The sequence below is a fragment of the Vidua macroura genome, chromosome 1 (genome assembly GCF_024509145.1).
Source record: "Vidua macroura isolate BioBank_ID:100142 chromosome 1, ASM2450914v1, whole genome shotgun sequence".
Lineage (NCBI taxonomy): Eukaryota > Metazoa > Chordata > Aves > Passeriformes > Viduidae > Vidua > Vidua macroura.
In genome coordinates this window covers 135,184,098-135,210,592 of record NC_071571.1, presented here as the reverse complement: position 1 = coordinate 135,210,592, position 26,495 = coordinate 135,184,098, and the positions used below count along the sequence as shown (strand labels likewise).

General features: G+C 36.4%; 1 protein-coding gene across 1 annotated transcript in view; it reads right to left on the bottom strand.

The window, feature by feature from the left end:
- Positions 1 to 26,495, bottom strand: part of ZFPM2 (zinc finger protein, FOG family member 2) — a 308,446-nt gene that overhangs the window by 152,647 nt on the left and 129,304 nt on the right. Inside the window, exon 4 of the mRNA XM_053994830.1 lies at positions 8,280 to 8,398. Within this exon, the coding sequence (XP_053850805.1) occupies positions 8,280 to 8,398 (119 nt within the window). The remainder of the gene's footprint in view (positions 1 to 8,279; positions 8,399 to 26,495) is intronic.

Genomic DNA, 26,495 nt, shown 5'->3' with positions numbered 1-26,495 from the left:
ATCATTCCATCACACTGTATGAAAGTGATCAGCAAGCAGCCACTGTCTTAACTGAATCCACAGGTCCATTCCTTTATGTAATTCATTTATTTAATGAAGATAGCCAATAATTTAAAATATTGTTATTGTTACTATGATATGGTACCTTGGTCTGCACTTTTTATTAACAAACAAATTTTGACACCACCAAAATGTGACATTTCAGACCAGGATTTTCTCCACAATACACTTTTATTTCAAATAACTGCCTACTATGGCATCCACAAGTCTTATGGAAAGCATTTGTTGATGTTTTCATAATCTTATGCATTTGTATGTCCAGACAGCACATCTTGACAACATACTGAGTGCAACAAAGTGCTACCACAGTTCCACAGGCAACAGCATCTCAGTGCTTTTTTCCACTACCAGTGTACCCTAAGGCTAACTATCCTTAGGCAGGCATAGCTTTATGTGTAGTAGGCAAAAAAAAAATACCCATGAGCTTCCAGGACATTTTATTTTTAAATGGTCAAAGAGAGAGCACAAGCCTCCTAGTCTTTCAGTGCCCATTGCAACTACTGAATTCTTGTCTTATCAATGCAAATACCTTCATAAACACAAACACCTTCATAGCCTTATGTGCCACTAAAACGATGGAGCTAGAATTTCCCATGCTTGCTCTTTGAATCTGAAACTATGTGTCAACATTTTAGAAACTGAATTTTATTTTAGAATAAAAAAAGATAGTGTTAACATCTAGTGAGAAGAAAATTACTTCCAAAACTGCTGAATATTTAAATCTGGCATTTTATATCTGCCTAGTCTATAATATGTATGTTTCATAAATAAAAAGAAGTATCATTATAAAAAGCATGAATTGAAAAATTTTCCTCAGAGGACAACATTTAATACTGAATTGCTCATCTTAAACACATGTATAGAACTCATGCCTGTCAGGTATTGTAATGCAGTGAGCTACATGAATGACCTTAAAACGGAGATAAATAAATTATTTCTCTTACATGAAGTGTTAAAATAAAACTACATCCCATTCTTAAAGTTGTGTTATAAATTCAGCAAAATCAACAACAGCAAAATAAGCATCTGAGTCTTAAAGCCTGTGGTACAGAGAAGATTAGACTAGGTAGAAGACTGTTAAGATTTGACGTAGTATAGAAGCACCAAAATATGTTGCTACTGAAGTTTATTGCAGCAACTCTCTAATTAAGCAGCTTTTCTTCTCTCTCTTTTCTCCACATTTTAAAATGCAAGAGCCTGTCACTTGGAGATAGCATCTCCCTCTACTGCTGTCTGGGAGGCTCTAGACCAAATTTTCCCGCCTTTTTCTCTGTTGCAGGCTCCTGACTTTGCCTCATCTCTTCGGCAGAACCATCCCTTGCTCTGCTCTCAGCAGCTGCCTGGCAATGTGTCCCAGGGTACATTCCCACTCTCAGAAGGACCCCCTACTGAAATGAAGTTTGCCAAAATAGGACAGATAGTTTATTGAGTTTTCTCCCAGGGAACTGAGTTAGTTTAATGGGAATGATTGGTAAAGTGCACTTCTTAATTACAGTAGTATTAGGGTAAATTCTGCTTTATGGAGATGCTCACAGAAAGCACCAAGTAACTGAATTATTGCTAAAAACCTTTAAAAATGACCAGTGATAGTTTTAAAGAAATGTTAAAGTTCTGCTGTTTTGATAAACAGGTGTCAAAATGAACCATCAGTACATGCAGTCTCAAAAAAGGCCTATAGTTAAGGAAACAAGGTTAAAAAATAAGAACAATTTTATGCAAAAATCCCCTGTTGATATTCTGGAATAACCCAATAATAAATGAAGAAAAAAAAAGGAAGAATGAATCCTGTCTTGCTTGTGTGTTCTTTAAATATTTAATAACTTAAAATGAAGGCTATGGTATGGTATGCAGTGCTAACACCAGTGTACAAACAGAATTTAGACACAAGAGAAGGAGTAAGGTTCTCCTATACTGTAGCATGTTGCTTCATCCCCTATCTGAGACCTGGAAACTACTTCTGCAAGTTGGAAAAAAATGCTTTGGGATTTTTCCAAAGCAGGGTTTTTATTCAGATCCTTACCACATCTTGCTGTCATATTATTAGCATGGTTTAAATATGTGTAAATGTAAATAAAAGAGCAGAAATAACTTCTTAAAAAAAAAAAAAAAGCATCTAAAGTACAATTGTGCATGAAAGTTTAATTTTTTTTTCTCATTGCATTCTCCTAAACTACATGTCTATATAAATGGGAGAACACTTGGTAAAAGATGAAGTAATGTGTTCTCAAAGATCATTGTGGATGGGCATGTGGACACCTTGGCATATCTCAATATTTTTTTAAATATTTCAGTTTGTAGAAAGGCCTCAAGTTGTGCCAGAGGAGGTTTACCCTATATATGAGGTTCCTTCACTTTGGCAGGCATTGGAACAGGCTTCCCAGAGAAGTGGTGGGATCATCATCCCCATAGTGTTCAAAAGACATTTGAATGTATTACATGGGGGTTCACAATTCAGTGGAGAACACAGTGCTACTGAATTAACAGTTGGACTTGATGATATTAGAGGTGTTTTCCAACTTTAATGGTTCTATGGTTCTAAGCAGCCAATCCCAACACATGCACAGCACATCAGCCCATAGCTGTCAGCTGACATCATGTGCTGTCCTAAGTGCTGCAACAATAACATCTGCTCATGTTTGGGATGGAAGGAAGTAATCTTAAACTAGTTCAAAACATGAAGAGACTGAAAGTAACAGTAGTAAAAATGAGAAAGAATTGTTTTTGTACTCACTTGAAATATTTAAAGGTATAAAAGTAATATAACAGAAATGAGAATCAAGGTTCATTATTCAGTACATTATTTTTGGTAACTAAATATAAAGATGTCTCTGTACTATTAAGAGCCAAATTCTCCATTTGCAATTAAATGCAAAAAGATAAAGATAAAAACTACCTTATCCTTTTCCATGTTTGAATAAGACAAAAAGAAACTAAAGACTGGCTACACCCTGACTATGGGCAGACTACTGCCTCTCTGTAGCCATTCAGCACCTCCAACAAAAGTCCCCAGAAAACCCTCATGCTGCAACTCTGAAGATTAAAAGTCACTGTCTACCACAGACGTGAGTTTCTGACCCAAAGTGACCAGCCACAGATTAGTGAGTTACTCACAGATTAGTGAGTAACTTTACTGCATTTTGAACCTTGGCTTCTCATCCCTTACACACTACCCAGTCAAACAGTTCCATGAGCCTATCTTCCAGAGATGTCGCTTTGGTGTTGAACCTCCCAGATCCCATTTAAGGGTCCCTGCTTGCCTGGCCCAACCCTGCACATTCTCCTACTGTGGATTCTCTTCACAGCCACATTGAATCCTCTTTTCCTTATCAGGCTCATACAGGCCTGCCCTGCATGCTCTTCCCTGCAACGAGGAGATGAGAATGGCGAGCTGAATACAGCTGATCATTGTTCTGCTTTGCAAAACCCTGCCATGGGCACAGATTAACACCAAAAACTAGATGGCAGCAGCCAAAGGAAAAGGCCTCTTGGAATGCCTCCACACTACTGCCAGAGAGACCACTGTTCGACATCTATCGTGGGCTACGTGGTCCAGGACTGCTTTTGTTTCCATGGGCCTCATTCCCATCAAGCTGTCCCCTCAAACAGGGAAAATATTTACAGCTGAAAGAAGTGAGTGAACAGCTTTTTCTTAACTGGGTTGCTATTGCCTCTAATTTAGATCTGCCTACACCCAAGTAGATCCTCTTTCAGTGGTCTGTATGCCCAGTCTAGAGAGGTCTTCTGCTCTTTTCACCTTCGTGGTCATACTAGACCATGTGGTCATACTAGACCACTAGGTTTGCATTTGTGCAAACCCACTTTCCTGTTAGACAGGAATCACAAACTAGGAGTCTGATGCATCAAAATATATTTTTATCTATTTGTGGGTATCCATGAACTACTGAATTTTCTGTGATGGAGCAAGATACAGATTTGGAGCCTTCACAGTCAAATTGTGCTGTCTTCCATTCTCACCAGCTGTAGACAGCCAGTAGTATTGTTCAAACTCTTCATGGGTGTGTTTGTCTAAACAGCGACATTATGTTAAATCTCAAGCAGAATCTGGAGACATGTAGACGTTCATTTTCTAGGCTTGAAAAGATATTCTTATGCATTTAATTTTCTAGGGACTACCCAATTATTATCAAACAGTGGATGGAAAGTGAAAGTAGTGGAAGGAAATGGAAGGCAGTAAACTCCATGCCCATTTGTGCTGACAGATACAAATTATGCATGCAGCTGAGAGCAGGGGAATTCCGGTAGTTTGGCAAAATTATAGGAACAGATATTTAAAAGTATCTAAATAGGAGGTCTATTGCTTTAAATATAATAGAGGTATCTATAAAGGTATCTACAGATATTTAAGAATGATATAAGAAGTTCTTAAGGTCAAACTGAAATAAAACTTAAATGCCTAGACAAGTTTTAAGATCCGAGACTCACTTGCTAGAAATAATGTATTAAGATTTTCTGCTGGCTGCATGCAGATTGTTTCATCAACAGTAACTGTAATAATCCTTATTTCATACTGTAATTGTATGTAATTCATGACTATTGGCTAAACTCCTAGATGAGAAAAATTTAGAACTTTATTAGCCATTGAGCTCTTTCAAGTCTATCTTTAGTTTGAGTATTCTTCAGTCCTGATGTGGATCTTGCTCTACCATATTTCCCAACAGTACTGCAACACTGTTGATGATATCAACACCTGCTATTCCTATTGCAATTGTGAACAGCATTAAAATAATTTTTTGTTCAAGGTACCAAATCTTCCACTACTCTGAGATGTGTACTGCTAACATATTTCAAGACAGAAACTTGAAAGATCTAAAATGTAATTGACATCTGGCACGGTGACTCAATTAAATACCGTGTTGAATTAATTAACTTGTTCCATTTCATGAGCCAACAGCAGCAAGACTGTATTCAGCAATGCAGCACTGCTGGAAACAAGAAGCATTTCAACAGGATATTATATGTACAGGCTGCATTCAGTGCAGAGTGCAAGGGGAATAATTAAGCTCTGACTGCTATAACATGGATGAATCCTGTGAGGCACTGTCACATTGCAAACACTAAACAGTACAGTCAGGTAAGATACTTGTAGTCAGACACAAACTTATTTTCTAATAAAGGTAGCAGCTGCAAAAATTATGATATTTACTCACATGGAGATCCCTGAATTTTTCTTTCCTTTCCTCTCTATACAAAAAAATCCACATTAAAACTCTTCTCCAAAAATTTGCTGTTTATAGCAGAGTAATGTTTGAGGTTGTCATTCAGAAAAGAAATAAACCTGTTTTCAGTTGCTCATGTGAAAGTTTGATTGAATTCTAGGAACGTGAGGCTCTATCCAAATGAGCTTCCCAAAACAGATATAAATAACCTAAGTAAAGAATCCCAACTCCCCTGATGAACAACAGAGAACATGTACAATAGTGAGGTAAGTAATCAAATGTGTCAAAAAACCATAAAAAAAACCCCCAGAATCATCTCAAAAAAAAAAAAAAAAAAAGATAAAAGAAAACCATGTAGAAGATGATGCTTCTGATGTAGAAGTTTTGTTGCTTTAACAGCAAATTAAAATTGCATCAAAAGGTTTGTATTTCTTCACACAGCATTTTAAAGTAATAAATGTAGGATTACAGGAAACATCTGATATTTGGGAAAAAGAAAAAAAATACTTAGAATACTTAGAATCAGAAAGTAACTCAGGTTTGAAGAGATCTCTGGAGGTCATCCAGTCCAAAGTCTAGCTTAAAGCAGAACAAACTTCAAAGTCAGATGCAACTTCGAAGTTAAATCAGATTGCTCAAGATGATACCCAGCTCAGTTTTGACTTTTTCAAGAAATGGAGTTGCTCAGGGGACAAAACAATATTTCTGAGGACTAAAATTTTGTTTACAGTAACTTTTTCAGTTTTCCAAATGTGTCTATATTTGTAGGCAAAACAAAAATAAAATCTTTCAAGTAATAGTAAAAATGGACCTTATTATTTTTAATTTGACAATAAATAAAGTATCTTTCCAGTTTAGTGAGGAAAAAGTCCTGAAGATTTTCATCACACATCTCTGTGAACTATACTGAGAATGCTGTTCTATGCCATTACAATAAAAAAATTCAAAGTGAGTTCTGCCCACTGCTCAATTACTAGTTCATTAAAACCCAACTAACTTAGATAAATGCTTTTGATATAGCAAAAATGTTATTTGCCAAAATATAAAAAGAAATAACAGACCTTAAAACATTCCTGTGCTATTAAGGAAGAAGCAAGGTTCTGCTAGGGTGGTGGTTCTACAACTCCATAAAAATAAAATTAAAAAAAAAGAGATATAATATGATTGCATGATTGGCTTCTGACATGTTGCAAATCTGGTAAGATTATCTGATAAAGATTAATTTTGTAGAGAAGGGACAATCAATATCACCTCCCAAACATTATCTGCTTGTTGTATATACACAGTGAAGTGGTACAAGTGGACAAAACCAAACTAGCATTTCTCTACAGTATGGATTCTGGACACATTTTAAGCTACAAGAAGACTAAGGTTTCTGTTACACGAAAGGTGATGAAATTAATTAAACTGGGATTATTTGAAAAATTATTTGAAAATTATTTGAATTACAGGTGGTTGTCACATATGACCTTTTATGAAAAAAAAAATTGAGAATGATGACAGGCTAATTATCAAATAGATGAAGAAATAAAAATTAAATGGATGGAGAAAATGAAACAAGTTCAAATTTTCCAGTTTTTCCTTTCTAACAAATAAGGCACTTTGAATCTGCAGTATTTCTGAAAATCTATTCTTTATTCAGGTGCCTGACTTGGAAATCTGATCTGGATTGGGAATACTGAACTCTTGGAAACTTAGACGAAGTTTCTATGCCACTTTCTGTAACATTTCTTAGCACCATTTGATGAATAAATTACGCTAGAGAGTACAAAATAGTAATATTTTAAATGTCTACTATCATTATATCTATACTATACTATACTCATAACAGAATAATGTTTCAGTCAAATTTTAATATGCATATTTACAGAAAGTAACATGCATCCTATCCAGTCACCCTTAGAAAGAGAACTCCATTACATAGGCATAGGCTCTCCAGGGAGGAGTTGAAGAAAATCAATTTCCCCCTTTTTCTCCCCTGTCCACATAAACCCTCTCTCACACTGTCCCAGATGATACATCAGCAACTCAGTGCTCCTCACTCTCTTCAGGTCCTCCAAGGGCAGGACAATACCCAGTGCTGGGGAACACTGGGAATCTCAGTTTCTCCATTTGCAGTGCAGATGTGTGCACCCAAAATGCCTGTAATCCCCTCCTGTGAAACCATCCCACATGTCTTTATGCTAAATACATTCAATGCAAGGTCTGTAATAGCAAACAGTGATCCAGCTGCAGATAATGGTTCTTCAGAAGTATCCCACAGGGCAAAGCATGTTCCAAGACTGTTTAAACCTTTCTAGAGATATTAGTTATTTCCTTCCTGATATTTTCAGAAAATTAATCTGCACTATACACAAATAATATTGAAGCTCAGACTTAAAACCAACACAAACAAAGATGAAATGAAGACCTAGAAATGACATGATTTTTCAGTGCACTGAAGTGAGATGAGCAAAGCATTACTTTTAAGTAAAATGGTCCACATACTTTCAGCAATCAGAATAAAAAAATTAGCCCAGTTGAGAATATATTATATGACAGGTGTATTTTGATGCTTTTTTTTCACAAAACAATGTGAATTTGATGGAAGATTTTGCTATGTTCAATTACACTAAGGCAAATTTAATTCATTTTATCTTTAAATGATTATTTTTAATAATTTTAAAAATATTTTTAGTTATTTATTTTTGATACCTTCCTTTAATATAAATTAAGTATTCAGCAATTAATACTATGAAAAATTTAACAAGCCATGAAAAAAAACAGATATTACTACTGAAACACAACACCTTGGTTCAGCAAACAAGGAAGTGACATTTCCCTTCAGTAAAAGAACAAGTTAAACACTATTAACCTGTGCCCCAAATAACTTCATGTGGATAGTTGCCATAGATGAACAAATTGGAAAACAGCCAAATACCACTGTCCGTTAAAGCTAACAATGCCTGTTTTCAAATGCTCCGTCTGAGGAGCAATTCAGGCTGCTCCCTGAAGAACGACACACAATATAACAGAGCGAAGCGTCCTGGAGCATCTACATACCAAGGTGTTATTATTCAGATCCATCTTCCCAGTGAAAGGCCCCCATGTTGTTCCAACCGGAAGCTGCTGCCGGCTCTGAATCTTGCGCTCCCCATCTTTCTGGACCACCTCCAACTCTCCTGCAAACAAAGAAAACAAGCAGTGTTGAGAGTACTTTCACTCATGCCTTGACAACAACCACCTCTCCCTATGTGTTGGTTTTATACGCACAATGTTCTGAGGACCAATATAATGAGAATTAATTATGCTTGTCTGAAAAACAACTGATCTTGTCATCCTGCAAAAGGAAAACAAACCTTTTTCCCTTATAATTATATTCAAATTTGGTTCAGAAAGTCCCATTCCTTTCTTGCATCTTTTCACACACATTAGATTTTGAAAGCAATTTTATTCAGAACAGCTTTCCATAAGAGGTCTTAAGAAATGCTGAGGAAGGGGGAAAAGACAGCTGAAAAGAGAGAGAGAGTCCAATAGCAGCCACACCTGGTGCATTAACCTCCTTGATGCATTTTGCTGCACAAGATCGATCACATTTTGGAGCATGCAGCAACTAAAAATTTGAGAAAAACAGAATATAGCCATAAAAAATTCACAATACCTCCAAGATACTACTAAAAGCATTTACTGCAATTACAAAAAGGATTTTGAACTGAGATTTTACAGGCAGTAACATTTCAGAATTAAACAAAAAACAATTTTAATTGTTAGCTTAATGTTATAAGACAAAATAAGTAAAAGCAATAGGAAAGCTGTATGATGGTATTTTTTTTTGTGCATAATGATTTTTAGTGCATGATACATTTTTATTTTAAATAAATTTTATTTTTGAAAACAAAGACTTCAAAATTAACCACTTAGAAGAGAAATTTTTGCTTTAGCTCTCCTTAACTTTTCTGGATTTTTCAGTAAAGAGAAAGAATAACACAATTCGTCATCCTCATGGAGGGAAAAATAAAATTCAGTCACCACCTTTTCCACCCCATATTTTTTTCATTTTATTTCAAGATTAAAAAACTAGTCTGGACAACTCTTCTTTGAAACCAGTCTCTTCACTAAGACTACTTTTAATGAGCAAATGTTTCATTTAAAAATACAGCAACAGTTATATTTATGTACACAATTTCTAGCACTATTTTCTAAATAAATTCTGGTTTCAGACTTTCAAAGGGATACAATGGAACAAGGACAAGCTGATCTGTACTTTTCCTGTTAGATGTTTGACTGCTTTTTTCCATGCTCTTGCACTTCCAAGCTTTGCCCTTCCTGAAGGTAGGCAAAAAATCTGTTGTTCTCAGGAGCAGCAGAGCTCACCTCAACTTCGCTAAAGCCATGATTTTTTCATTATTTGTTTTCAGTGACTGCTAAAAGCCCTTGCTCCCTTTCCACACCAAACAGATGCAACAGTGATTCCTGTATTTTGCATCAGCACATCTCAACAACTCCACTCCAAATAAGGATGGTGCTTTTTCACAAACAAAGCAAAGTCCAACTGTGCAAGGAGTCAATTCGTCCCAGATTTAGAACTGGTGGTTGTTGTGAAATGAACCTTGGGCTGAAGGAAGTGAGTAACTCCTCCTGGCTCACAGGCAGCCTCCACAGACTTCCCCCAGCTAAACACTCCCCTGGATGCCTGGATTTACATTGCAGTCAGGCTGCAAAGCTTTTACTTGTCCACAGGGGTTAATCTTGACCAACTTCCAAAGGGAAGAGTTGGCTCTTGCTTCCATTTTCAAGCATAGAAATCTAAATTTCACCTCTAAGTGTTGCAGATTACAAAACTACGTAAAATTGTGCATCAGATCCTTCCTGCAAACTGGAACAAATCTAGGAAATAGAGCTGTATTGGTTTACAAAAGCTTCTCCGTATGTGGCTGAGTCCTCATCATGACAGTGATGACATTTTAAGAGGCAGTATGTGAGCAGGAAAGCTTATGGATTAATTATATCTAATTTACACATGTGACATACATGTCTCCAAACAGAAAAAAAAAAACCCAAACAACAATAAAAGCATTTTTTCCTTCTCACAGTCACATTGTTACAAATTGTATTAGCTTTAAAAATCTCTTTGCATGTTAATTATGGAAGAGAGAAATTACAAAGTAACATGTTTATCACTTAGCCCTACTGCAGCATTTTCTCTCTACATAGAGATGAAAACTGCAGCATTTGCTTGCTTTTACACACTAAAAAACAGCCATGTCTATGGACATGTCACATTTAACTGATACCAGAGGAATCATGAGAATCTTTGAAAACCCTTTTAAAAAATAATTCAGCTTCCCTTTCTGCCACTGACATTTTTCATTTGAAAAGGGTTCAGACACAGTCAAACAGTGACTCCTTATCTGTACCTGTGGATTTACAAGCAGGCCTGTCTTTTAATGGATTAAGAACGACAAACTTAGGGCAGATCAACCACTGATATCCAAAAAGATACCAAAGTTTTAAGGTACACATCATTACACATTATATTTTAAATAAAATTAATAACATGAATCTTATACCAGATAAGTAGTTCAGACTTGAGGCATAAGAACAAACATTTTTTTTTCCAAATATAATTTTTTTCTTCTGTTGATAATTAAATAAGGTACTATGGATTCTCTCTCGTATTCTCTTTTGTTACAGTTCCAAGCTGTAGTTCAGGCAATATTCAATATATATGAATACTTTGAAATGTACTGCCTATGGGGTAACATCATGCTGAATCGTACTGAAACTGCTGTGTTTCCCCACCCACTTAGAACACCATGAAAGAGGAGTAGATTGCAGACAGGGTAACAAAATGTTTTGCTGCAAAACCTTTCTGTTCCTCTTCATTGCAGTTCCCCAAAAAAGATACATTTCTCTCTTGTCACCATGACTAGCAGCCATTTTAATGCTATGGGGGAATATCAGAGTTGGGAAGGGCAATCTGCTTGCATTTTTAGGCAAAATGAGACAATCTGGTTATGCTTATACAAGGTGTAGCATATTACAATTTAGTACTTGGCAAAGATTTTTTTTTTTTCATTTGAATATCTTTGCTTTTTAGAGAAAAAAAAAATAACACTGCCTGCAACTTCTCTGCATTTATTTACAATGTTTTTCTCCTCTGAAATTTCCTATTTGGTGAATGGTACCACAACTGCAGCATACAGGGGGTCAGTCTCCCACTTGATGTAACTGCAGCTGTCCCCTGCTCACTGCTGACTTCCCACAGGGATGCTGGTTTAAATGCCATACCTGTGGCCCTAAGTAATGTGTGACTTCAAGGGTGTTTGCTGGAAAATGAGAACCTCACCCTGTGACTCTTAATTAAAAGGGTTTGAAAAATGTGTCAGCAAGACAAGATTTTCCTCTTCAGCCCCTGAGGAAGTTCAGATGTAAATCTGAAGTGCTCTCTACAGCTACCATCCCCTGCACAACTGCTCAGAATCTTCACAGATTACATCAGGAGAAGGAAGAGGATCTGAGACTTCATTGCTGTATCACCACTCACAGTAAGAAATGTAAAGACTCAGCTGGTACTGACTCTTCACACATACTTGTCCATGGAAATTCCAACATGTGAGGAGGAAAAGAAAAGAAAGGATGAAAAACTGCTGCAGCCTTCTTTAATCCATGCTCAAACCCAAAGGAAGCAGAAAATTCTGTGCCAAACACTGTTAGGCGCCTCAAGTAATCAGCAATCGCAACAGACCATCTCAGTACTGAATACAAGTTCCTTCACATAACAGCAAATTTTAACAGAACTCCTTCCTACCCCTGGAATAAAATATGTGACATACTCATAATTTTCACGCAAAGTAGAGAAGCAGTTTTACTCTCCCAGACTTGTCAGCTCTCCGATTGAAAAGGACAGCATGAAGTATGACAGAAGCAGCACTAAGAAATGTAAGTAGAGAGGAAGTGATGCTCTGCTTTTAGTTTTTGTGAGTAAGGTAAAAAAATTACTTAAGAGACATTTCATTTAGTGATATTTACTTGCCCTTTCCTCGCTATGGAGCAAGTGTTTCTTTGGTGGTTTTTGGTGGTTTTTTTTTTTTTTTTTTTTTTTTTTTTTTTTTTTTGTGTTTTTTTTTTTTCCCAGCTTGTTCTTCAGGAACACATTTATTCCCAGCTTGCTGAGTAAGTTTATACAAAATATTTGAGACACATAGTATGGGCTAATCAATTTTGGTAAAAGATAATGCTGTTAGTGCTGTGGGCTGTTTCTCTTATCTTGTTGATGTAGCATACTTTTAAAGTCTGTGATTACTCAAAGACTTATGATAGTTGCACTGTAAAAGAAGCCTCAAGTCATGACTCACTAGTACAGCTATAAAACATCCCATGGCTTTTAAGATATTAGGCCACCTTGGTGGTTAGGAAACCACAGAATGAAAGGACTCAATTTAGGATTCTTTTCTTACATGCATATATTGTTTCAGGCATGCCACACAGGGCTTTCATTAAACAGAAGATAGAGAGGTCAGTCTAGCTTTGTGTTCTTTTACAGCACAATCAGGATAACTTAAAAAAACCTCTCACAAAACATAGAGTACACAGGAATCCAACAGGAGCTTTTGGCCCTTAACATAATTTGACCACAGTCTGACTACCAGAAAAATTCAACTATATATAGTATTTCTGAAACAAAATAATACTGGTTTAATCCATCTACCTGCATTCTGGAGTTAGAAACAAAGGAGTATATATCTGAAGGTAAATGATGAACAGCTTTTGTGGGACATAAGGAGAACTACATTCAGAAATAACTGTATCCAGATTCATATGCATTTAACACTTCTAAGCAAATCGCTACTTTGGGCAGTAGTTTTTGGGTTTGTTTTTTTTTTATTATTTTTTTTAATTGAAAATAGCTTTCTAAGTGGAGTCGGTTCAAAACAATGAGTAAGCTCTTCCTCTGCTACAATTAGAGACTGGTTATTTGACACCCTACCAATTTCCACAAGCAAATGGCTCCTTCTTTGCATATTTCCAGTCCACAGCCACCTGGCTCTCTAATGAATATTTCTGCATGGCAGAGAAATTGTGTATGTTGTAGTTTCAAACAAGGACTGCTCTGAAGTCAGAGCGAGCTAGTTAAAAACACTCTCAGTTCTTAAGTGCTGCCCAACCCAGAACCCAGTATCTGCCTGCCATCCTATATGCACAGGAAGAATCTGCAATTAATATTTGGCTGGTGATTGCTTCCATTATAACAAACTAATATGCGTAGGTCTGCACATAGCAATTCACTGATAGTGGAGAACTATCCCATTTCCACTTCTGTGATTCTTAATAAGGTAGCTCCAATATTCAGTGCTCACACAATTGTTTGGCAGATATAAACTGCATTATTGAGATACTTCCTGTAAATTCTCCTCCCTCAATTTTCAAGTCTCTGAGACATAACACACACTAAACTACAGTTTTGAACATAAACTTGAAATACGACATTCTCTATTCAAGTACTCCAGTCAAACCCTGATAAATCAGGCTGGCCATGCAGTGATCTTATCCCTTCTGACTCTTTAATAAATCGAACCTTGTAAGTTCACGCTGTTGGAAGTTGTCACTAAATGAAATTGTGACCTTATCCGATGCGTGAACTTATCCTGCTGACAACTACATTTATTGTACGGATAAGCATAAGGGGAAAAAAAAGAGGCTTTCGATAATTGTGATCTTACCCATATGCAACTCTAACAGATGGGATCTTTTTGATGTTCCATTTAATGATTTGTCTATGATGAGCCTCTACTCAGAGAAAAAATAAATGTTCTTCATAGGTAAGTGGTAAGGGAACTGGTAAACCATATGAAAAGTGCACAAAGAGGAGTGGCTGACAACAGAGAGTCAAAAGCTATTAGCTTAACACAAAGAGCTTTGAATTAGCTGATAATTGCACTGGAAAAGATAACGTAATGGAAATGGTAAAACAGTAACCTTCCCTTTCCACAGGACTTATTCAATAGTCCAAAATCCAGAAACAATAACTGTGACTCTGAGGCAGTAACCCAAAATATGCTGTGCTATGGCATTTCATGATGAATGAATTAATGAATGAGTGAATGAATGAACAAATCCTCTTCCAGCACTGACTAGATGCTTGCCTCTGTTATTGTGGAAGAATATTAGGTAACAGACAATTCATAGAATCATATATTAGATTTTTGAATAGGGTTGGAGGGGACCCTTAAAGGTAATCTAGTCCTAGCTTCCTCCACCAAGAAGGGTCATCTTCAATTAGATCAGGTCATTCAGAGCCCTGTTCAACCTGACCTTGAATGTTTCTAGGGGTGGGACATCTACCACCTCTCTGGGCAACCTGTTCCAGCGTCTCACCACCTTAAATTTTAAAATCCCTGAAAATGGCAAAGCACCTCACACTACTGTGTTTGTCAGGGATTCAATACATCATGTTACCTAATCCTCGCAGTGGACAACACTGCACCCATTCTGCAGTCAGTGCGCTGACTCCAGAGCGAGATGACCTGGGCGGTGTCAGGGTACAGTCTGATTTGCAGTACTACAAGTCTACTGGGGGATTCAAAAATTGTAGTTATCTTACTAGGAAGACACATACATATGAGAGAAATTCACACTGAGTACAAGCAATAATGGACTAAATTACAGTCAAACTTTGAAAGTAATTTTATCATTTGCTTTGCTATAAAAATTGCATTTTCAGGGATCTTGGCAAAGCCAGAGGTTATTTAGGTTGTCCACAAGCAAAGGTAAAACTTAATTCTGCTTCCTAAAAGATGGGGTAGAACAGTGCTAGGATAAGAAAGATAGAAGGAGGAACAGATTCGGGACTGAAAACTGAGAAAACAGCTCTGGATTGGAGTCACCCTGGAGGGAGGGTTGCTATTCTGCTGCCACTGAAGTGGTGGAGGGCTCCTGGACATAGCGGCCTTTTTTCTTTTCTGAAGTTATTGCCACCCACCAGTAACTCCTTCCCCCAGCCCTGATCCTTCCTGTATACATCCCACTTAACCAAACCTCAGCCATGAGGGAAGCAGACACAAGAATAGACCAAAGATACTTATGGCTTTAACCTACTGATTTCTTTTGCCTTTGCTTAGAAGCAGGTCTTGATAGCAAAGACCATGCAGGAGAAGTTGCCACAAGCTGCTTCATGCCTAACTCAGCTGCCTAACATTGCTGCATCTTGACAATACTCCCACAGGGCAGCTGTGCACTCTAGGTAAGGATGACAAATGAAAAGCCTTCTCCATTTTCTATAACAAAAAAAACTTGCTGCTCCCTACCTTTCTTTAGAGCCCTGAAAGTCAGAAGCAGAGTTTCTTTATCTCTTCTACCTGCTGCTAGTACTGCAAATGGCAGGGAGTGCAGGTGCTATCCTTATCTGCAACAGCGCTCTCCTACATCAGGCAATAAAGGGAAGGAACAAATATTGTGAAAGTGAGGATAGAGAAACCTAGGCAAAGATTTTCAGAGAAAAGAAGACCACAGAAGGATGGGGGGGAGGGAGAGAGGGCAGAAATTAATTTAAGAAACAAAGCAAGAGAGAGGAAGTGTAGAGAAACAAGCGTCTGAAGACTCAAGTTGGGTCTGATCAGGACACAAAGACAGCACTTGGAAAAAGAGGATCATAAGATATGCAAGAAAATTTGGATGCAGAAAACTTGCCAAAGTGAGAGAAGAAACATCTAGCTCCAAATCTGAAACACAAGAGAAGTGCATGAATTCCCATTTAGAATTAGAATGCAAACACTACTATTTTCTAGCCAAAGCATCTGTGTTTCTACAGTGCTTAATTCATAAGCTAAACCACCAAAATAAAATATACTTATTCTAATATCTCATTGCTCAGCTGAATTCTAGCTAAAATGAAAAACTGAAGTGTGTCTACACTGCACCCAGAGATGTGATTTCACCTGACATTTGGTCAAACCCATTCTCTACATCCAAGTAGCCACAATCACCATTTGCACCATAAAACTTTTTTAAGAAAAAGTTTCATTATTGGTTATCTAGTTTACACCAGGCTCCAGCTATGCCCATGACACTGACTGGTTGATGTGACCTTGGGTATGGGTGCACAAACTGCTTCAGATTTACAACTAAAATACACAGCTAACTTCATTGATGCAAATGTGTACTATGTTTTGCAGCACAAGCATAGTATTCAGAGACTATAGTGTCAAAAGAAATGGCTGACACTTCAAAAATTCTCTATTTGTAGATGCATTTGAGATTTTTAGCACTCTATTTGTATTCAGTTACTTACATAAAATAAATACAAAAGAAAAAAATTACCTTCTTACAGTACCTCACACTCCTGTAATCTACAGAATTTAGGAGTTAGAGGATCATATCCCACATTAGAAAAACATAAACCTATGGTGGTGAACAGTATCTGCACCAATTTGAAATGACAATGCTAATTCTACATTTGGGGGGAACTGGAAGGGAAAGCAATTAATTGAATAAATGTTAATAGCAAATAAATTGAGTATCTACTAAAGAAATGGAAACGGCAAACTAAATAATACTTCTTTCATCACATATGCCATCAAAATAATTTTTATGGTTTAAGGTGAACTAAAAGTATTGTTTTTCCCTGAAAGCCAAAAAGGAGGGAGTACCTAACGAAATGGTTGTTAGAATTTGATTAGCTTTTTAGATTTTTACACAGCTCTATAGACTTTTCCTTTATTTGGACTGCTTCGCCAAACTTACAGAAACATGGCCAAAGAAAAAAAAAAAAAAAAGAGACAGAAGTAGAAAGAAAAATACATTAACTCAAGATATGCTAACAATGCCAAAGGTTTGTTCACTTGCTTCAGTCACATTCCACATAATAGAGCAAATACTGTGTTTATATCAGCATCTAGTCTACAGATAGAGGCAAAATAAACCCAGCCATCATGGCAAAATCCTGATCCTGAAATGAAATAAGAAGAAGAGATCTTTAGTTTTAAAGTCTACTAACTACAAGGACAACTTACCCCTCTGTTTTCTAACTCCACATCTCATAAAAGAAGAAAATAATTTTTTTTTTTGGTTTTGTTTGTCTCAATAGTTTTCCATCTTTGCGTAGTTCAAGAGGTTCACTAATGCCTCCATATGTTGTGGTAAACCTGGAGTAGAAGTACTTGCAAAAATACAGAAAAAAGATCCCCAAAGACAACCAGTGTAGCTAAAGAGCCCTAACTGCAGTTCTCTATGAGAGGAATAGTGTAAACTGCATTCTCATGTGGACAGTGCATAGTGGCCAACATGACTCCCAGTTATACTGTAACACTGCACAGACCCAGTAGGCTGAGCAGGTTCTTCATCCCAGCTACTTGTAGCTTGCACAGCTTCACTCCCTTTCTCTCCATCATGAATACACAGGACACTGAAATGCCAGACTTGGCAAGAGCAGGCTGACAATATTACTGAAGAGGTTTTCTTGATAAGATCATCATCTGTTTCTGGATACTCCTGGGTATGCTCCCTTCCTCAGCAGAGGAACAGTAGCCCCTGATAAGTGTCTCTTTGTGTGCAGATTCTCCCCGATATATGCAAATACATTTCAGTTCGGAGTCTGTCTGCTTTTTCTTTGCTTCATATACTCTGTATGTAAGACAATAGAAAATGGGCACAAATGAAAATACAGTTTACGTAACTCAGACTGAAGTTTTTGGTTTTTTTTTTTTTTCTGAAATAGATGCTATTCTGCATGGGAGAAAATCAAACATTTCACCATCACCTACATCAATCCTTCCCTATGACTTTTTGGAATCCTTTTAGCTGGAAGATGCTCACTTTTTTTATTTTTTTTACCATATTATTTACACAAGTATGTATGATAATTATATAAAATAAATCATAGACATTTGCATGTTTACCCAATTGTTGGATCTCTTTTTTACTTGGAAAAAATGAAAAATTTCAGAGCAGCCTGTGTTGCCAGTGAATGTAAAAAGCTACTGAAGTTAACTTAGTATGAAGTCTGATGTATTCATATTTATGTAATTAAATATATTACATGAGAAAAAAAGTTTTGAAAAGTATTCTTTTTTACTCTAAAAGCAAAGCAATGAGATCATCTGTGACTGTATCTGCGGTGTCTTCTCAGTTTACAGTACTTATGCTTAGAGATAGAAGGATCCATTTTCATCTCTCATTTGTGTAACAGCAGATAAGTTATTTGCTTTCTATCAGATATGCATACTCAGAGCTATGAAGCCACTGCTTAGACACCAATATCCAGCTACAAGTATGTGAGCCAAACTGCCCAAATGTCTTGTGAAAGAAGCAGATGCTTTAAAATTATTTTCTTATTTCCTTTCAATGTTTCCAACAAAATTCTGAGAGTACAAAGAAAAGACAAAAACTTCAGTAAAGACTCCAATTTATCAGTATTTAGTGTAACCATCGAAAAGATCTAGTTATTGTTGAGATTAGGAAAGTGAGAGGGAGACGGGGACAAAGGGAGATTGAATGCTATGCTCCACTGCATGCATGCAATATATAGTCACATCCATTATAAATGCAATTTATATGAAAACCAACATTATTATAAATAGAGATAAATGTAGTATAACTATAATGTACAATATCAAGATTCAAAGTACTAATTTTTTTGCACTTGCTGAGAATGGCCATGCATAACAGACACATGGCTCTGCACTGCTCCAGCACTCATGAGTTATGTGCTTATCTACATCTTCTGTGATCAAGTACCAGCGGTGACCAGCACTGCTTTTTAACACGGTGCCAGACAGGAACTGACTGCTGGTTTTGGACATGGACCAGAGCACCCTTCAGTGCCTCAGCCTGGACTATCACACTGCTCCCACATGCACCTACATCTTAGCATAGCCCAGACTTTGAAGCCGATATAAAGACTGATGCTCACTTATACAGCAGACTTGTAACTTAGAGTGAAATAAACCCTTGAACAGAGATTGAGCACAGTCCTGTGCACTCCTAAATCCTACTCTAAGGCTTACATAAGACTTAAGTAGAATACTGGTCTTGTGGCAGCCTTCTGTACAGGAATGATCTTGACCTTCATATGAGTAAGTCTCAGGGACATCATGTGTGTTAGGCATATCCCAAATTGCTTTGCCTTACCACCCTCCCTTTTACAAGTGCAGGCTTTGAACACCCCATTGCTGCTTGGACAGATGCAGTGACTGGGGAGCCTGAGGAAGAACCACCACTGGTACATGTTCTGTGGTAGTAGGATGCAGATAGACTGTCTTTCTCCTGAAGAATGACCTCTTGAGTCTGACTCTTCACAGCTTAGACTTTACCTCTGTAAACCATGACTGAGAACAAGTCCACATACTCCATGGCCTTACTAGAAATTTCAGCCTAAATAAGAAATTCAGGGTTTCAGAGGAAGTCAGGGCTAGTGACAGGGGCCCTAACTTTCTCTGGCAGTTGCAATCACTGTTTCTGAAATCACAATACTTAAAATAAACTCATTATTTTGAAGAAGTAGGAAATTATTTCTGGCAAAACATAGTCATGGAACAGTGTCAACAGTGATCTAAAGAATTATAATTCAAAATATATCTGGGCTACAGAATTATTTTGTCATTGAAGCCTTAAAACCGCCCCTATATTATGATGTTTTAAAAATATTAATGTCAATTTTTAACAGCTTCTTATTATCCTGCAATGGTGACTTACTGTAAGAATATAAGAAGCATAGCCTATTATTAAATATATAGAGTTAAAAAGGATAAGTACGTATGAAATGATCATATTGAAAAAGATGCAGTTTGGAATCTTTATTCCCCTGATAATAAAATCAGCACTTTACAACATCATGTGCAATAGCATAAAAATTCCCCAAAAAATATTGGCTCCTCTCTACCTCTCCATTAAAAAAAAATCACATGCATCAATGCAAAGAGAAAATTTCTGTTTTAACTGTGATGATTCCTTTGATGTACATAAATACTTTTCCACTCAACAATTCTTTTTTGATAGGCACAGACAATTTGCTGAAAAGGGAATCTTGGAGAAAGACAGCTTGATTCTACCAAGTTGTTTCCCCATATGTTTTCATCTCAATTAACAAAGTAGATTAACAGGATACACAATGCATTAGCTTAAAACAAATCCTACTTTTACATAACCAATGTTGCACTTAGTGGTTTAAAAAAACAAGCCTTCCAGCATCTGAAAAAGCTTGAACTTCCATGCAGGATCTGGGACCACTCTTTTTTATATTCCAGGACCTCTCCATAAAAGCCAGCTTCCTACCCATCTCCTGTCCCCTGGTTACTGCTTCCTTGACATTTCAGCTGCCAATTTCCCTCCCACTGTTGCCCTCAGCATTTCTCCTCAGTACTGTGTCATACCTAAGCTCCCAGTGACTGCCTCCAACAATGTCCAGAAGCAAATGTCAGAAAAGACACGAGCAGTAAGGCACATATGATCTCCCTCACACAACTGATTTATAACTTTCTGTCTTCCCCCTATTGATCGCAGACCATCTGCCAGTCAAGCCGAAGCCGAAACTAGAAACTTTCAAGTTACAGCAGAAGCATTAAGGTGACAATGAAATAAAAGACAACTCCATGTTCATAAACTTCATACTGATTTAAAGTGAATAAACATGAAAGTATTGGAGGAAATAATACGGTACCTGGAGGAAAATTGCATACTATGTTTTGCATACAAGTTTTACATTTTTTCACACTTTTTGTAAACCTTTATAAGTATGTCAGAATTCTAAATCAATAAGATAATTTCATATTAAAAAAATCTTTATGGCTGGGTTGTAACATTAGCACCTTAACTTACTCATATGTGAAAATATATGTATAAATAAACCCACACAGCTTACAAAGTCTTCTACTGTGCCAAATATAGCCATGATATGTTTTGATACTTTCTATATGCTTATGCTATCTTCTCCTCTTGACAAGCAATTAAAAAATACTCGAAATTACTTTCTTAAAGGAGAGACAGATATTCAAAAGCCAGCACTAAAACAAGTGCTACAAACAAGTAGCTCAAGTCTTTGCAAGTACTTTCCCAAGCATATCATAAAACCAGTTCCAAGGATCTATCAAATAAAGAAGATGCACAGACTTTTAGAGAAGGCCAGTCTTGCAGCAAACATTTTAGTTATAATCTTTAAAAGATCTGGGCTTGGTAAATTGGATCTAAGCCTACCTCCTATGGGACATCCAATATCACTCATAATCTCTCTGTAACACTGGAAGTAATAATAATTCCTTTCTCCCACCTTTTATTGACCTGTCTTTTTAAATAGCATGCAATACAGAGTGGGGACTGTAACTGCGTTTGCATATATAGACATACATATAAAAATGTAAAATAGACAGATAGACAGGAATTTATTTATCTACAGAGTATAGTATCTAGGACAAAAGGATATGTGTCAGTAGAAACCAACAGCTTCTACACGATACAGTTATCCATACAGCAAAAAAAATAACGTACCTTGGCATTCTGAAAGGAATGCCCTTTTCAAATATTCTGCATCTTTTTTGTCTCTGGCAAGTAGGCTTGCAAGTGGGGGTTGATTATGTTTCTGATATGTACTCCATATCACTTTTTGGAGCAATTAAACAAAGCTCAGACCCTGTACTCTCTGACTAGCAGGAAAAGATAACTGGAGAGAAAGACTGGTTTCAAATATAGTAATTGATGGTTGGGGTTTTTGCTTTAATTTGATTTTGGCATTTATCTAAATTCAAACATTGAATGCTTTCACTCTTGAAATTATTACCATAAAAAAATTAGGTAGGTGAGAAAATATTTGTTTATATATTGCTTTATATCTTTTAGATACACTCAACAAAATAACAAACCCTTTGAAATGCTGAGTTCATTTGTTCCAAAATATTCTAGGTAACATGAGAAAGCAAACAATTTATTCCCTCTTACTTGCCACCAAATACACAGAGAACACCTTTTCTAATTTATTGTTATCTTCCTAGAAATATTCATAACAATTAAAATAATTTCAATTTGAGTGGTAGCTGACTCCTCAGTGCCATTCCAGGACAAATGTGTCATCTGTTTTTACCTTCTTGGATCCAAAGAGTTTTACAATCATGCATCATTCTTTGACTTCTTTCACAATCACCCATTTAAGCAACTCCTGACAGCTAAACATTAGCACTGTATGCAATAAAATTGCTGTTCCTCCTTGTTATGCACAAGTGAAATAAAACCCCCAACAGCAAATCAATGTCTGCACTTTTGAATGAGTATAATTATGATAGGAGAAAGCAGGCAAATCAATACTGTAAGTAGAAGCTTTAGGTTTGTCAGTTCTTTCTAGTGGCTGCTTACATTTTGCACTTTCATAGAGTACTTAGAAGAACAAAATAATTCTCTTTGAAAGCTACAGCACAGACCACACAACTACCATATCAACAGCACACTTCAGTATCTAGAAAGCTTTAAGTATTCTCAGGGAGAAACAGAGGCATCGCATCTCACCTGTCCTACACCATGAGAGCTTGGTATAAATAGTGTAGAATTTAAAAGCACTACACAATAAAGATACCAGTGTCTGACAAAACCATTATTTCACTGAGAGGTATGATACTTCCTTCTGAAAGGCAATAAAAAGTAAATTCTACACTGCACTGTACATAAAGAACAGTTAAAATGAAAAATTAGTTGTATGACAACTCATGCTGTTAACAATATAGGCAGATCAAGATAAGTGTGTGGATTTGGATCATCATCAGAAGACACAAGGCCATATTTGCCAGTCTATTATGTCATGTTTCTTGAATTCATGATCCTAGGAGTGCCATAACTTTTTATGACATGATGGAGAAGTTACATTTTATACATGTTCCAAATACCCAGGCAAGATAAATGAATTAAACTCAGCAACCATATTGTATTTTTAAATGTTACTGGGCAATATAGCATATGGATAATTCTGAAATCTAAAGCATATAAATCATTATAAAATAGCAATGAAAAGCACACTGCTTTTTTCATGACTGCCAGACAACTTACATTAAATTAATCCCTACCTTTGTAAAACAAAACAGTAGGAAAATATGAGAAATATAAGAAAATTATGGTAAAGAGATTGTTTGTTAAGTCAATAGGGAGCACAGTACCAAAATCATACACAATATTTCTGTAACAGATGATAGACTTGAAATCCTATCCTCTTCCTAAAATGGGTCATCCCATTCAGAAGGGCTATACCATTTTAGAAGCAATGGTTATTTACATTTCCCGTCCAACATTCCTACTCAAAACACAGATAGATTAAAAAAAAATTGCAAAGAGTAATTTTAGAGAAAAATATGGTAAAGTTGTTATAAGATGCCTCAGTTTAAAAAAATTAACTTTTATTATTTGACCAGTTATTAGTTTCTTTGATGCAATTGCATTTTTTCTTGAGCCACTGAAAATGTATACAATATTGCACATCCAGACCTATGCTTTAACAATATGCTAATTTTACAGTTCAGATGATCTGGAAAGAAATCCATTTTGCACTGATGATATAAGGGAGTGACAGTACAATTTACATTAAGAAATGTTTTCTCATTTTTCTCAAAAATTGGTTTGCACTCAGCCGGAGAAATCTAAATTCGACCAACAGGCATCCCTCCCTGCTTCTCCATGGTTACAAAATAACATGACAATCTGAATGACGGAAAAGATGCACATAAGAATGGGCTACAAAGACTCCTCTGGACACAGGTACACAGGCAGTGAATGTTTTCGTTTGTAATCTGATTAAACAGATGATTATTGTATAGAACAATATTGCAATGCAAGTAGCAGACAATTCTCAGTGCCACTACTTCAAACATTTTGAATTAGGTCTTCCAAATTGCCTAAATTATCCCCCAGGGCAGCTGGCCAGTCCACATTCCTGACTGTATGGGAAGAATTCTAACTGGACAGGCTAACATAAAGGTTCCTCTTTTGCCTAGAGCTTTGTTCACATACCTCTCTTCACTCCAAGTTTGACAGTACTGTCCTATGGTGTACTTTTGGCACACATTTTCCTGCCACTTTAATACCAACCTGTATAGGCAGACCTTGAAAGAGAGTGATTGGTTCATTGTGATTTTCCTGTTAGTGTTCAAGGGATACAGACTGCATCGACTGGGAGATGGCACAGTGAGAATCCTGGTTCCTGGCACACTGCTCTTCCATCAGCCACAGACATCTAAGCACACAGAATTGGAGGGCTAAAAACAGTCTTGATTTATTCATTTGATTCAGAGCTATCTTGCCAGATATATTCTGAAAAAATCCAAACCCATAACTTATCCTCAGACTGATACATTTCATTACACTGTGGATTCATGGGGAAATGCAAAAAAATGAGTTTCACAAGTTTTTGGGACCATGTAGCTTTACAGATACAGCTGCACCAACGCTAGAATGTAGTCACATTTTATGTAATATTAAAACTATACCAATGCATTACAAGGATAAACTAATGCAGTATAATGATGTGCCATAGATAAGACCAGTTAGTATTTTTTTTGAGACAGAACCTAAAAGAGTCTGGCATTCAGAGTTCAGATCCAGAAATATTCCAGATTATCAAGAGTGGACAGAACAGAAAAAAAAGATCAACATGGATGGATGATTTGAGAAAAAGATTACAAACTATCAGACCAACCACTTTTTATTAAATAAAGAATGTTTATTTAAATAGTTTAGAGTCAAACCAAAACATTTTTCCATCAAACAAAACTCAGCATTTTAGAACATTTCTTCAGACAACATTTTCTTCTTTAGAACACCATCTTCAGGCAACCATTTCCTGGCTTTTATTTGTATTATACACATATTTCTCACACTGAGGAATAGAACTTGAATGCCAAATTAAAACCAGCATTATTGGAAGACTTAACAATAAGTGTGAAGACAGAAGCATGTAAGCCTGAGGATAAAATAAATCCATCATCATGTAATTCCACAAAATAAAGATGAGGTTAATCTGAAATCTATGAAAATTAATATCAAGATTTTAATTGACCTCAGCAGGTTTCCGCAGCTAGGACCTGCATGTTCAACATGAGGGTTCAGTGTAATTTTGTACTGTTTCTAAAGAATGTTCACGAAAACTGAAGTGTCTGAAATGACTCTCTGCAGTTACTTCTTTCTTTGCACAAACGTTTTTAAAGGCATTTTTGAATATGCAAAAGCAAGTTTTTACAGTTAATGTTCTTCTTTAAAAAAAACAGAAAGCCATGATGAATGTGCAACTCTGTAGTGCTTTTTCTCTGGAATATGATAGGGTGATAAATTGTGGACTCTGGAGAAAAAACATAGAGGAAATGAATGGCAATTTCAAACACACATAAAAATTCACTACACTAGAACATTTCAAAGTTACAAAAATAAAATTTTTGAAAGCATATTTTGATTTTCAGATCACTGAAATTACTTCATAACTATAAAATGTTTGTCCAAATTAGGATACTATTGTACTTTTTAAATAAAATTTTCTGGAGGAAAGTGCTTGTGATTTTTGTGAAAAAAAAAGTGGTTGGATTGTTTTCATTTTCTCCAGGATGCCAACAGCTAAAAGCTACTGACAGCTTAACAGCTCTTTCATTCTTACTCCATTCCACAAAACCTGAAAGCCATCCTCTAGAAAACAGCAAATTTGATCAGTATTTCAAGCTAAACACTTCACTGTTTCAGGCTTCATAGGTGGAAAAACAGAATGATAAATTAGACTTAGTATATGTCTCTGTTCACTTTCCTGGCACTATCTGCTTGACGCTAAGAGAAGTCATAATCTTCCAGTTCCTGTATCATACTCCTTTTAATGATACAAAACTATGCATAAGATGAGGGTAATAACTACCTATAGTTGTCCTTGTCCCTTTGTTCGCCTCTTTTGTTTTGTTTTGTTTTGTTTTTACAGAAGAGAATCATAAAATGTTTTCAGGAGTAGAAGAGATATATTTTTTTTAAATCTCCATCTATAATGAAGTGCAGTGTTAAAGGTGATGGGAATTATAGAGACAGCACAAACATTTGAAGTGTCCCTGTCACAGCAATTGCCTTGTGATTCAGGCGTTTGACATCACATACCTGAAAGCCTCCAGCACCTGCTTTTGAAGGCTTGGCTCTTCTCTTGCACCAGGTCTGTGAAACAGAAGAAGGGAAAAAGATGAATTCCCATCTGTAAGAAGGCCCATCACCTGCATTCAACCCCACAATGCTGACACTGTGCATAGATGTACAGACAAATTATTACCTGATTCATGTTGTCCAGTTCCAGAA